This window comes from Perognathus longimembris, chromosome 8, assembly GCF_023159225.1.
Source record: "Perognathus longimembris pacificus isolate PPM17 chromosome 8, ASM2315922v1, whole genome shotgun sequence".
NCBI classification, from domain to species: Eukaryota; Metazoa; Chordata; class Mammalia; order Rodentia; family Heteromyidae; genus Perognathus; species Perognathus longimembris.
This window is the reverse complement of record NC_063168.1, coordinates 3461297-3474799: the sequence shown is the minus strand read 5'-3', so window position 1 is coordinate 3474799 and position 13503 is coordinate 3461297. Positions and strand designations below refer to the sequence as shown.

At 47.1% G+C, this 13503-nt stretch overlaps 1 protein-coding gene across 2 annotated transcripts; it reads right to left on the bottom strand.

The window, feature by feature from the left end:
- Window positions 1–7773: 7773 nt before the first annotated feature.
- On the bottom strand, window positions 7774–12596 carry Il36rn (interleukin 36 receptor antagonist). Of its 2 annotated transcripts, none has more exons than XM_048353529.1 (5): window positions 12257–12596; window positions 12028–12079; window positions 10062–10147; window positions 8586–8713; window positions 7774–8397 (listed from the first exon to the last, which is right to left on the bottom strand). In XM_048353529.1, exons 2-5 carry the CDS (start codon window positions 12054–12056, stop codon window positions 8173–8175), a joined length of 468 nt encoding a protein of 155 aa, XP_048209486.1. In that variant the 5' UTR covers window positions 12057–12079; window positions 12257–12596; the 3' UTR covers window positions 7774–8172. The 2 variants fall into 2 exon arrangements, with proteins under 2 accessions (XP_048209486.1, XP_048209487.1); XM_048353530.1 differs by having other exon boundaries at window positions 12426–12596.
- Window positions 12597–13503: the final 907 nt, after the last annotated feature.

Genomic DNA, 13503 nt, shown 5'->3' with positions numbered 1-13503 from the left:
GGCACTAGGTCTTCACTGACATCTTAGGTAAGTCATTTTTAATCCTCGAATCTTGAGACGGAGTTGTTGAAAGTCAAGTATAACAGGGAAAAGTCTGGTGGAAGTTGGTGTCATAAAGCATAGCCTTAAAGCATCCCATATATATTCTGTGATTGCATATGTTGCTCTTATTTCAGAAAAACAATAATGAATTGCCCATATAGTTAGTTATAACTATGTTCAGTGCATTTTTTATAATATAGAGAAGTTGGAAACAACCTAAATATCCAGCAATAGACCATTGGTTAAAAAGGTATGACTAATCCATGAAATAGTATGTGCACAGTGAAGATGATATTACAGAAGAACATTTTATAGCATAAAAGCTTCCCAAATATATTAAGTGAAAGCTGCAGGTTACAAATAATATGTATAATGCAATCTCATTCAAGTCTTCAAACACACACACACACACACACACACACACACACACACACAACTGCCAGTGTTGATGTAGCACTTATCTATGTCTAACAGGTTTATGAGTGATTTTTTTAACATCTGTTGACAATTTTCCTATAAAGAACATGAATCTCCTTTGTAATATGTTTTAATGTTTTTTCTAAACAACTGCTCAGTTAAAGTCACTGGACTCCAAATGTGCCGGTTCCTCCGGGCCACCTAGGGGAATCTCAGTAATGTCATTTCCTTGGCTTTAGGTCCTTGTTTGATCGAGCTTGACTTGAAATCATTCCAGTGTGAGTCAGGTTTGGGAATCAGAAAACGAACTCAGTGCTTCTCACCCTTTACTGGACATGTAAACTCCAGTAGCCTTTGTTAAAACATGGATTCTGCCTCCCGAAGTCTCGGGTGGACCCGATTCTCAGTTCTGCACGTGCACTTGGTGACAAGAACATTGCTGGTCCCTGGACTGCCCTTGGAGTAACAGCGGGCTAGCTGGCCCTTCAGCCCAGAGGGTCCAGCAGTGGCTTGACCTCCACGAAGGGCTTCCTCTCAGCCAGACTAGCTACCTTGGTTAGTTGTGGAAGCGGAACTATGGAAAACCAAGCAGCTGTGCTCACATGAAAGGAGAGAGCAAGTGGAGCGTCTTGTGTGAAGCTGAACAGACCGGCTCCCATTCTTGGCCAGTATCCCATTCTTGGTCAATATCTGCCCAAAGAGTTAGAGGAAATTGGATGGTGGTTTCGTCTAACTCATCCTGGCCCAGCTCACCAGTCCAGTGTCTTCTACAGACTCCCACCTCGGGACCTCTCTGCCTGGGTTCTGACTGGATAGACATGGAGTGCGCTGTCCATTGCTCATTTTAGACTTGGAAACCAGTGGGTTGTAGTTCCACCGCAGAATCTGGTCCATCAGAGAGTCTGGGGTGAGGCTGAGTTCCTAGCAAGGCCCTTCGCAAAGTGCCACGCACTCCATACCTAACGCTTTACCTGCCCTATTGGCCCCAAAATGACTTCTCACTGGAGTTTGATCTTTATTACTCTTTTTTTTCCTGTCACGTATTCCCAGATATATCCTGTTTCAGAACACTCCAACCCTTCTGTCTTCGATCAAATACTGCCAGGAAACCTCCCTGTCCATGTTCCTCTGCACGTCCTATCTGTCCACTCCTCTCCTCATCCTCCTACACTTTATCTGTTGTGGACTCTCTGTTCTCTCCAAATCTTGTGGAATCAAATCCAAAGACTGTCTTGATTCCTTTGCTATTTGGTCAGTGCCTTCTCAGAGCACTTGGCCTCGATTGGCTCCCTTCATATCTCTCTGTCCCAGCCCAGGCCCATTATAGATTTTGCCTCCTCCTAATGCTGCTCCTAATGCCAATAGCCACAGAAGATATCCTGAGCACTTCTATTTCATATTCAATGGAATTGCAACTCACTGATTTCCAAGTCTGCAATGAACACCTTTTTCTAATTCCTCTCAGACCCAGACTGAATATCTTCCTTTATCCCCAGAAGTCTACAGGATGTTAAACTCACCAAAATATGTCTAAGGTCAGGGCAGTTATGCTATCCCCCCTCTTAAGTTTATTTCTCTCACTTCCATAATACTTCTCTCATCATCAAAGCTGAGGAGCACTTTAAAATACTTCCAATGTCTCCCCCCTTAAGTCTGCTATGTCAACAAACACATCCTGATGGATTATTCCTTTAAAATATTACTTTATGTTCTCAGTCACCAGAGTGACTGATAGTATTGACTTTTTCTGCCTTTAATCCAAACCATCTTATTTGAGAAACCTGGAACTCATTTTCTAAGTATTTCTCTCAGGATTAAGATTATTGTTCACAGTATCTTTATCAACCTATCCATCATCTGTCATCTATCTATCTATCTACTTATCTATCATCTATCTCTCTGTATCTATCTATGTTCAGCATCTAGTTCTGTCCAATTACTAACCTACTTAAGAGCTCAGACATGTAAGCTCATCTCACTTAGCTGCCAATCTTCAGTGTGCATAAATTAATCGGGAAAGACTATACAGTTCTTAAGTTCTTTCTAGGTCAAACTGTCTATATGATTCCATTACTTGGAAGTTAATGAATCCTTTCTTCACTACAGTAACCCTTCTGTTCACTCTTGTTAAATTTTGTTGTGTTGTTTATTTGTTTCCTTTGTGAACGTTGGTAAGCTCTTGAAGTTGCAAAGCCTAGCATCTAGCTCACTTGAAGCTCTCCCCCAACCACACTAACTGCCCTGTGTATAAACATACAGGATCAGAACACAGAAGGCTTGACTGTGAGGCTGGAATCTAGACATAGCTCTGCTAGCCACTTGTCTTGCTTCTCTTCATCCTTGGGCCCCTCCGCGAGCCTTTTAGCAGGGTCACTCATTTTCAAAATGGTTTTAAGTGTCATAATGACATTTTACACAGACATGGAGTGTAAGTGAAGAAGATAAAAGGACCCAGCATCCTCTGCGCGGGACATGATGGCAACACTAGGAACACGTGTTCCCAGCTTTACTAAGCATCCCGCCCTGTTGTGTGAAAGGGTCCTTTGTTACTTAGAGAGCTTGTCAAGAGGTGTAAGAGAGAACATTTCAGAGCTAGTGACAGAAAGGAGAAAAAAGAAAAGGAGGAGGAGAGAGGAAAAAAAAGAAGAACACGAAGGAGAAAGAATACTGCTCGTCCACCACTGACCTGCAGATCCTGGGAGCCCGGAGCCCCGATGCCTGGAGCCTCTGACTGATTTCTCTAGGGCACCGGCACTGTTTATATTGTCAGGTCAGGGTGGGTCAGCCCTGCATCAATCTCTGTAATTGGCTCCAGGACAGGGAGGAAGTAGGGCCCAGACATTTCACAATGCGTTCAATACACGATGGATAATAAGAAGGTGGGGAGATTAATGAGTGTTTGTGGAAGGGGGAGAGAGTCTCCCATAAAGCCTAGGTAGAGGCCAGGCATTGAACCCTACTCTATAGCTACTGTCATTGACTATATTATTAGAGGCTTGCAACCAGATAGCCCAGTTTGGAAAGGTGTTTTCAATGAGTTCAACTGCCTTGATGGACTTGGATACCCAAGGAAGCCCATCTGTTATGGACTTCAGATTCATCCTGGAGCTGGGCAAGGGATGCGTGCTCTGCGCTATTGGATGTATGCACCTGTTTTTCGATCTATCCATCCACCATCCATCCATCAGATCATCTACTATTCTTCGACCCATCTTCCCATCTGACATCCATTCATCCATCTGTCCTTCCCAAGGGCAGAGGACTGGGCATAATGTTCTTTGGGGACTAAACCTTATAGAACTTTCTTCTCTCAAGTCCTTTATAAAGCTCTATAAAGAGCTTTATAAGAAGGATGGGAAATGAGTAAAGGGGTGTTGGGGAGACTATATTTTTATTTTTTTTTAATGCCAGTACTCAGTTTTCGCCCCTTCTCCAATCTCTTATTGTTCTATAGGAAGGGCCAAAGTGTAAGGTGTTATAACAGGTGATGAACGTAGTAAGTGCGTATCCGTCATTTACACTGTTGTATGACAAAGATCTATAGTTCATAGTCTCTGTTGTTAAATATCTTTAACCAAGGAGCAAATAATAAAAAAACTTAAAAGACTTTTTTAAGTACTGGATTTGAACTCAGGGCCCTAGGCTGTCTGCACTGGGGCACACTGCCATTTGAGTCCTGCCTCTGGCTGTTTGGCTTTAGTTACTTCTCAGGCGGGGTCTTGGGGTTTTTATCCAGGACCCTCCTCAGTCTGTGATCCCCCTACCTACAACCTTCTACATAGCTGGGACCCTAAGCCTGAATCATCACGTCAGGCTGTTCATTGAGATAGAATCTTGCTGACTGTTGTTTCCCCAGGCTGGCCTTGAATTGTGTCTTTTCCCAGTGTCTGCCTCCCAAGTAGCTGGGATGACAGGCATGAGCCACTATGCTTAGTGGTAAAAAAAAACCACACTGTAAAAGTTGTGGGCCAAAGATATACATCGGGTATAACAGCAGAGTAATTATTTGATTGAAAATTGTAGAAGTAAAATAGCCTTAGACATGACAGCTGAATTTCCAAATGGAGAAACCCATGGTACAGCATTGCTGAGAGATGGGTTGATAAGGCCTTTCCTCAACAGCTCCAAGTTAGAAACTTCACAACATTTAGAAGAAGTATATGGTGTATATGGATTTTTTTCAGGGAAAAAGGGCTCTATATAATATGTACTCATCATTGGTCCTGCTTGAGTTTTCTAGAATTACCCCCCCCCAAAAAAAAGTATATTCCTTTAAGTGTTTGAAGACTAAAGACTCTGGGTCCCTTTGCTTCCTGCCTCTTTAATATCAACAGCAGGTAAAATCCCCTTGCAAGGTCGACATGGCCCCTCTGTAAACATAGACTTGGGTCTGCATTTTATAGAAAAACTACAGAAACTTAAAACCCTTAGGTCATTGTCAACTGAGCAGACATGATTCTAGAATTTCCCAGCATATACATTCTTAAAGGGAGCATTTTACATCTCTCCCTCTCCTTGATCATGTCAGCTCCAAGTTGAAGTCTTTCTGAATTCTGTTTTCCCACAGACAATGGAGAAATCACTTCAAGAAATCGTCAAGAATAAGGTGTACTTGGAGCTAGTTCCATAAGGGCTGGAAGAGTGTCTACACCGTATAGTCACAGGGTTCTATTATTTGCCAAGCACAATGCTCGGTGCTTAAAAACAGTGTTGCAGCCCAACAGGAAGGTCACCTTGGGGCCAGAGGCTCCGTGCCAACTCATCACAGTGCAGGGAGACGTGCACAAGGCATCGCCAGACAGAGCCAGAGACCAGGGCTCTCAACTTGGCAAGCGTTTCTTGGAGGAACTGACATTTTAGCAGGGTATTAAAATATAAGTCATACTTTTAAGCAGAGAGGATGAGTGAAGATCACGCATAGAAACTGCCTGGCACCTGAGCCCAGGTTCTCAGCAGCCCCGAGAGGACTATTGTAGGTGCTAGAGAGCTTTTGGCCTGCGGAACCTCAGCCTCACTTGGAAGCCATCCCTTCTGTTCTGGCTACCTTGCTAGCCCCTCTGCTAGGCAGCAGGTAAAATCCCTGGATCTCAGACCTAGGGTCCTCCACTGACTTATGCTGATAGTGTCCAGGGGATTATGAAGGGACACTGGAAACAGACCCTGGCAGGTAAAGTTAGAGGTATACAAGTAGTCAAGAATGAGCAGAACCATGTGGAAACAGAGAATATTCGACATATTTGTATGGCAAGCTTTAAAACAGTAAGTCTGGGTCAAAAGAGTGCCAGTGTTCATTTGGAGACAGAAAATGGAAATGTAAAGTATACATCATCAAATACACTTATCTATTTCTATTTCTTTGAGTATTGGTTATCAGTATATTACAGCTCAGAGGGGTTTAACGGGCAGGAGTCTGGAGCGTTGGGGCTGGGTGGTGCTGCTCACAGTCTATGAGGTTGCTGTCACCGAAGGCCAAGAAGACTGGAGAACCTGCTTGTGGCTCACACGTGTGGCTGTTAGCCACACGTCTATGGGCCTGGCATCCCCCTTAGCGATGGTGACAGACAGAGAGGAAGGAGAGAAGAGAAACAAGAGATCATCGCTTCTGTCCCTGGTTCCGTGTAAGGACTGCGTACCAGGAGATAAGGGGCATTAGCGAGTGCATTCATTTTCTTTCTTTTGTTTATATCCTTTTTGTTTGTTTGGTTGGTTGGTTGTGGGGCTTGAACTCAAGGCTAGACTTTGTCCTTCAGCTCTTCAGCTCAAGGATAGCGCTCTACCACTTGAGCCGTAGGTCATTTCCAGTTTTCTGGTGGTTAACTGGAGAGGAGAGTCTCACAGGCTTTCCTGCCCCAGCTGGCTTTGAACCTCCATCCTCAGATCTCAGCCTCCTGAGTAGCTAGGATGACAGGCGTGAGCCACTGGCACCTGGCTAAGTGTACTGATTTTCTATGGCTTCCGTAGCCAATTCCGCATACTTAGTGATTCAAAGCAAAAATATATTTCCTCATCACACCAGGAACATAGAAGTCTAAAGTTAAGGCACCAGAAGGGCTTTAGGGAAGAAAATCTCCCTGGCCTTTTCCAGCTTCTGGTGATTGTCGCAGCCCCCGGCATTCTTTGGCTCGTGGCATCCTACTTGTTGCTTAGCCCTGCGCCTCCATCTTCAGCCAGGCTTCTCCCCTGTGCCTCCTGTGACCTCCTTAGCAAAGGGCACGCCAGGCATCAGTCTACACCCTAATTGAGGCCCAGCCTGCCCTAACTAATTGCACCTGCCAAGTCAAGTTACAGTCTGAGGTTGTGCGTAGGATTCGGGCACCGGGAAACCAGTACAACGGGCCGGGCCGCTGGGTCTGGCCTCATGCTTCGGAATCCCTCCCGGGGCACAGCATGGATTGTTTTTCTCATTATTCGTGCTTTTGTTGTTGTTGTTGTTTTGCTTGTTTACCTCCTGAAACTCTCTTACCCAGGTGATTCAAACCACAAAGCCCTTCACATCCCCCTCAGGGCCTTTGCCAGGATCTGTCTCCCGATCCGACTCCTGACCCCTGCGGCAGCCACACCCAGCTCAGCTTGAACTTCACTCCAGGGAAACTGAGGCTGAAGACAGTTAGAAACGATGTCTGCAATGTTTACCGCAAGATTGATTTCCTTTGCTTCCCTCCCTCCCTCCTTCCTCCCTCCCTTCCTTCCTTCCTTTCTTTCTGTCTCTTTCCTTCCTTCCTTCCTTCCTTCCTTCCATCCCTCCCTCCCTCTTTCCCTCCCTCCCTCTTTCCCTCCCTCCCTCCCTCCCTTTCTTTTTCCTTTTCTTTTCTTTCTTGTGCTGGACCTGGGGCTCAAACTCAGGGCCTGAATGCTGTCCTTCAACTTTTGTGTTTAAGGCTAGTGCTCTACCACTTGAGCCACAGTTCTATCTATGGCTTTTGGGGCGGCGAGATATGAGTCTCATGAACTTTCCAGCCCAGGCTGGTTTTGAACCTTAATCCTCAGATCTCTGCCCCCCCCCCCCCCGCCCTGAGCAGCTAGGATTCCAGGCCTGAGCCACTGATGCCCAAGTCAATTTGCTTTCTTATTATTACATAAGCAATCCATTTGCATTCTGGAAAACTTAGTCAGTACAAATAAGAGAAAGAAAAGCCCCATATATTGCCACGACTCAGACATTGCTACAATTGATGCAAGCAATTGATGCAGGCATTTTTAATACAGATACGTAGATAGCATTTCAAGAAAAAACAGACGGCATGATTGTTTCTTCCTGGCTATCTTCTCAGCCGAAGCTGTTTTCCCCATACCACCACCCTCTCACGTGAGGGTCACAGGCTAGGCAAAGAGGCGCCAGGCTAGCCAGGGACCTTGGCCCCTAATTCTGTGGCACTTCCCTTCCTGCCCAGAGGGGGCCAACAGGCGCTCCGGTGGGAATGGAGGTCACTGGGTCATAGACCATCAAGAATGAAGGATTTCCACCAGTGGCGACCACTAGAAGTCTTTTTACGCTGCTCCAGTTAACCCCATGTTGCTTCCATGAGGTTCCACTCCAGTAATAGCACCCCATGGAGAAAGAATGTATTGCTGAGCCCCCAATCTCAGAATCTACCCACGTTGGGCAAATAGAGTACTTGATTGAGTGCCTTCTACGTCAGAAGTGGGAGTCCACTCCAGGACTCTTGGCTTCCCCCCGTCCCTGCCCAGGGAGCTCTGGGGAGACCCACTGTCCTAATCGTACTGTTGGAAGTAGAAGTCTGTGATGGGACCGTCCCAGGTGGCGTCGTCGGGGATCTGGGCGAGCCTGACGGGCTGGTCGGCTTCCGGCACCGTGCAGAGGAACCAGCCGGGGTAGGCCGCTGACTCGAAGCTGGACGTGAGCCCCATGTCCCGTCGGTAGAAGGTGAAGTTCTTGGATTCCTTGGCGCCAAGGTAGAGTTCCATAATGTTCACTGGCTGCCAGCAGAAGGGTATGGAGAGTGAGGGCAAGAGCAGGGGCGGTGGGAAGATGGCCGGGCGAGGCGAGGAGCACTGGGGAGCGCTCGCCGGGCAGCCCCAAGGGGCCCAGGTACCCAACACCAAGCCAGAGTTTGCTCAGGGTCCGCCGGCTTCATCCCAGATGATGATGCCCCCTCAGGACTCACCTCTAACTTCAGAATTGGTTCCTTCTCCATCCCACAAGACAAGCACTGGCTTCCTCCCTGGACACCCAGGATGACTGGGGAGAGCCTGGCATCCAGCGACCGGTTAGGGACAACGCTGATCTCTTCACCTGCAGGCAAAAGACAAGGTGGAGGAACCTTGGCTGCCCTTCTGTCCATTCGAACTCAAGTCCTGGATTCTGACCAGCAGGACTCGGGTTCTGGGCATCCTGGCTCCAAGCTGGGCAGAAGGGAAGGATCTCCAGTGCTGGCACAGGGAAGCACAGTTTTCTGTTAACCGGTCCAGAGTGGACATCAAGGCACGGAAGCCTGCTCTACCCCCCTCCAACCCCTCGCTCAGGGCCAAACCATCAAGTCTGCTTTAAAGGCCTTGTACTCTCAGACCTCTTTCCAGATGTCCTGACTGTTGTTTTCGTTTGTTTGTGGCAGTACCAGGGCTTGAACTCCAGACCTTAGGCTATCTTGCTGTTCTTGCTCAGTTGGTTCTCTACCACTTGAGCCATACTGCCAGTTATTTTGTACACCGAGTCTCTCAGACTTTTCTGCTCTCCCTGGCTTCAAACCACTGGCCTCTGGATCTGTCTCCTAGGATGACAGAGATAAACCACTAACCAGCATCTGGCTCTGAAACTTGTTCTGATGAGCCTCCCATTAGAGCTGTTCAGATAGCTCGCCATCTCCATGAGATTCTCCATGAGAAAATGTCTCATTCCTCTCTGTCTATCCCTCCACGTTCCGAACCCCCATACACACTTATGAGCACACGCATCACACATAGGCGTGCATTGTGCACATACATATGCATGCACACACGTTCACATACATCGTTATGCGCACATAACTATAACCATGCACACACATATGTATATACACATACACTGCATTTATCTATATATAATGTTTATGCACACAGGTAGACATGCATGTGTGCACATGTCTATCATTACACAGACCTCTATGTACACAAAAACACATACGCAGATGCAAGGATGTCCACGTGCATACAGACACGCAAGCCCACCAACATAGCAAAAGGACCCACAGGGCTACAGTGCCCTATAAGGAGGACCAAGTGGGCAGGATTTTCAAGATGTTTCACATTATGTGGGGAACTGGGAATAAACATGAGGACAGACAGCGCCACCTGCCGTCTGGCCCCCACCACTGTGGGTGAACAGGACCTACCGGGAGTGGACGAGCCGGGGCGGAAAAGCAACGTGTGAGCAAGGGCGGACAGTCCGTTGAGATCCTTCCTTAGCATTGGCTAAGACCAAATGAAAAGCCACCTGTTCTGGAAAATGTCCTCCCTGTACATAGAGACTTTGGGTACCCCGAGGCCTGGATCCTTGCCTTGCTAGAAACCTGGTTAATGACGTTCCTCCCCGCAGACCTGGGGTCTGAGGCACTACAGGCAGAAGACACAAAGACCTAGAATCACAGTCGTGTTCTACCACCCACCTTTAAAGATCTTGCCTGCATTCAGCCCTCCAGCTAAAAGCTGGTTGTCATGCAGATAGAGCACCTTCAGGGCTGAATCCTTCATTCTGAAACAACAGGAAGGGACGCTGTTAGGAGAAGGGTTAGTGCTCAGCTTGTCTTGTTTCCAGAATGTCCTCCAATCTCGGGCCTATGGTCTTACTCTCTTCCCACTGTACCTAATGCTACATCACAACCTTCCTAGCCATGCCCCACCAGTGGTCTCCCATTTGTGCGCCTTTGGCTTTTTCTGTTCTATCCGATCTCCTCTCTGAGCTCTGGTGGAAGCGAAGTTGCATTGTGAGCTGGATCCCTAGACTCTGAAGGACTGACCCTCAACCTGGTTTCCCAGGTGCCTACAGATACCAAGCAAGCCACCGAAGGTAAGTGCAGACTGCCTGACTCCAGCAGGGCAATCTGTCTAAGCCTGGCTGAAAACATTCCATCCTGGGCCCAACCAAGAAGCCTCCCCCTCCCCTCCCCGTCCCCCCTCCCCCCAACCCAGCAGCTTTCTCATGAACCTCTGCCTCCTTCCTCAGACCTCATCGAAACCCAAGTCCTGTCCCAGGTCTCCACACAGTCTTCAGTCCCGCTCTGGTACTTCACAATAAACAGTCCTCACCTGTGGAAGACTAAGTCTAGCCCGTTTCCTTCCTTTTCTCCTCCATTTTCCTAACAGACTCTGCTAAGTTTTCTGCTGGGCCACAAAAGACAAGTCACTTACCTTCTCTGAACCTGAGTCTCCTCATTGCTAGACTAGATGATGCGTTAGATAGTATCTAGACCTCTTCCTGATTCACCAATGATTACTGAAAACTCTGAGGTATGTTTATTTCTACCTGGCCATATCTTCTATCCAAAAGGAGGACTTATTTTTAAATTTATATATTTTACTTTTCTTAGGTAATTCTCATAGATGAAATTAGTTGATTTTCTCCCTAAAGAGGATTTCTTCCAGTATTACTTGGGGGGAAAAAAAGCTTAAGTATACACATACACTTGGTTTGATGTTTGGCCGACATGACAAAACTAGCTACCTAACTTGGTAAGACTCAGTTGAAAGGCGGAGTCGTGCTGTGAGCCTTTTACAATGGGCCATCTCCCGCCTTCACACCATCAGAGAGCTCCACTGTGGAAAGCGTCTCACGGAACTGAGTCCCGGAGACGCAGGCCGGAAGCAAGGCACCGTTGACGCTTAGTTCCCACCAGGAATTAGTTCTAGAACTCCAGTCGAGAGCAAAAGCCGCAGGTGCTCAAGTGCTGGCAATAATACCCACGCACCCCCTCCCCTGTGCTTATATCGGCTCTCCATTACTTACAATACCTGATGTCATATGAAGAGTTGTTGTACTAGGTTTTCAAGGAAATAATAAGAAAAAAGAAGTCTGTGCATGTTTATTATAGATGCGAGTTGGTTCAAATACTTTCAATCCACAGAAACCCCCTAAGTGAAAGACTGCCTGAACTAGAATTTGCTTATCCAGCACTGTAGAGTCTGGGCAGAGAGGAGCGCCTGGTCAGCACATGCTAATGGATGGGCAGACCGGCAGGTGAGTGGTTTTCGTTGTACTTCCCTCATGGTGGCCAGGTCGATATCAGTTCATTGCTGTGGGAGGCAACGGCAGGGCTCACGTGGGGCCTCTGAGCCGTCCTCACTGTGAATGGACCAAGCCGTACAGCTGCTCTCTACTGGGGGTTGCTAGCCCCCACTTAGTATCAGGGGACTTGGGAGGTGCCCTGCCCAGCCACACTCCCATAGGAAAGAAGGCTGGAAATGCCCTAAGAGCAGTGACACGCGGGTCCCCACTTCCCAGATGGCCTGATCTACTAGCGAGAGCCCCGACTGGGCAAGTGCAGCTCCTCCCGCCTCCTACGTGAGGCTGGACTGCTCTGCTCTGGAGTTCGAGCTCCTCAAGGTCACCACCACACCCGAGGCCCAGATACTCACCGAAAGCACAGTGCCCCGCTCAGGACCATCTTGAGCTCCTCAGGAGTCTTCCCTATTGTGAAACAGCAGGAAAGTTTAGACAGAGAAAAGGCTGGGCTGTAGGGGTCTGGGTAACAAGTAGGCCCCTAAGTCTCCTAGCAGTGGATTGGCCTCCAAGGAACGGGGATTTTAGATCTTAGGGTTATAGATGAGCTGAAGCTCTAGTCCTGCTAACACCCCAAAAGAATACCTCAGAATGCTCCTTTCTCCTGGCAGAAGCCTGTTGTCTGCCTGTTCCTCCAATGATGTCTTCACCTTTTAAGGCCACTAATGAACCAGGGAGGAGCCCTGAAACTCAACCTAGGGAGGAGTAGGGTTTCCCAGAGCGATTTCACATCACCCTAAGCCTACAGAAACACCTGCCGCGGCTCACGTTTTCTCCTGGAAGGAGTCTGCTGGAGACCATCTCCTTCCGGCAATTCTCAAGAGCTTTCTAGGGGGCTTCCCAGATCGCTAAGAGCACGAGAAACAGCTCAAGAAAACTGGATTCTAAAACAGCCCTTTCCTCCTTCCTTTCCTTCTTTCCTCCCGTCCCTCCTTTCTCTCTGCCCGTGCCAGCCCCGAGCTGATGTGGGAGGCGGAGCTCGCCTACTTAGCGAATGTTTAGGCAACAAGTTCATTGCAGAAAAACCAGAAAGCCCAGACTAGCAAAGAAGAACATAAATACCATCTTTGAGTGCACTATCCAAACTCCAAAGACAACACTTTTTTTCTCCATACACACAACTTGATAGGTCTAGTATTTTATGACATAGCTGGAACATCAATTATGTATTTCAATCTACTATTACTGGTCCTTCATTTTTGTTATTGGTTTTTGTTTATTCGGTTGTTTTTTGTTATTGGTGTGATAGACCTCTGTAATTCCAACACAGATCTTTCTTAAATACTTAAAACTAGTGTAGTATATGTGATTGTGAAACAATGCACTTTTTGTACCTCCACAAGTTCTGTCTGGTGAACATAAGTTAAAGGGAAGGGTCAGTGTAGAGCAAATAATGTAATCATGTCTTGAGTATCATTGATAACCATTTATTGTTCAAGTGCAAGTGTTAATAGGATGATGTTCAAAACATACGGGCCAAAAAGGTCTTAAAGTGTTTAAGAATAAAATACTCAAATAGGAAATGCCCCCATTGTATTTACAGAAAGCTGTAAAATTGGCTAAGTAAAAACACTTTAAATAGTGGGAAAGCAACACAAAAGGAACTTTCAGAAAGAACTGTCCTATAGGCAAGGCAGTACTGAGCGAATAGGTTGTCTTTTTAGAAGCGGGTTATCATTTCACATAGAGTCAGGTTGCCCTCTGCCTGGGCCCCGGGCATTGCCCCTGCGTGTCCAGTGGGCCTTGTCCTGGGCTTCCAGGCTCGTTTTACCTTCTTCCTCATGGAGAATAAAACTTGAAAACAAAAGACGGTTATGTCAGCCAGCACATCA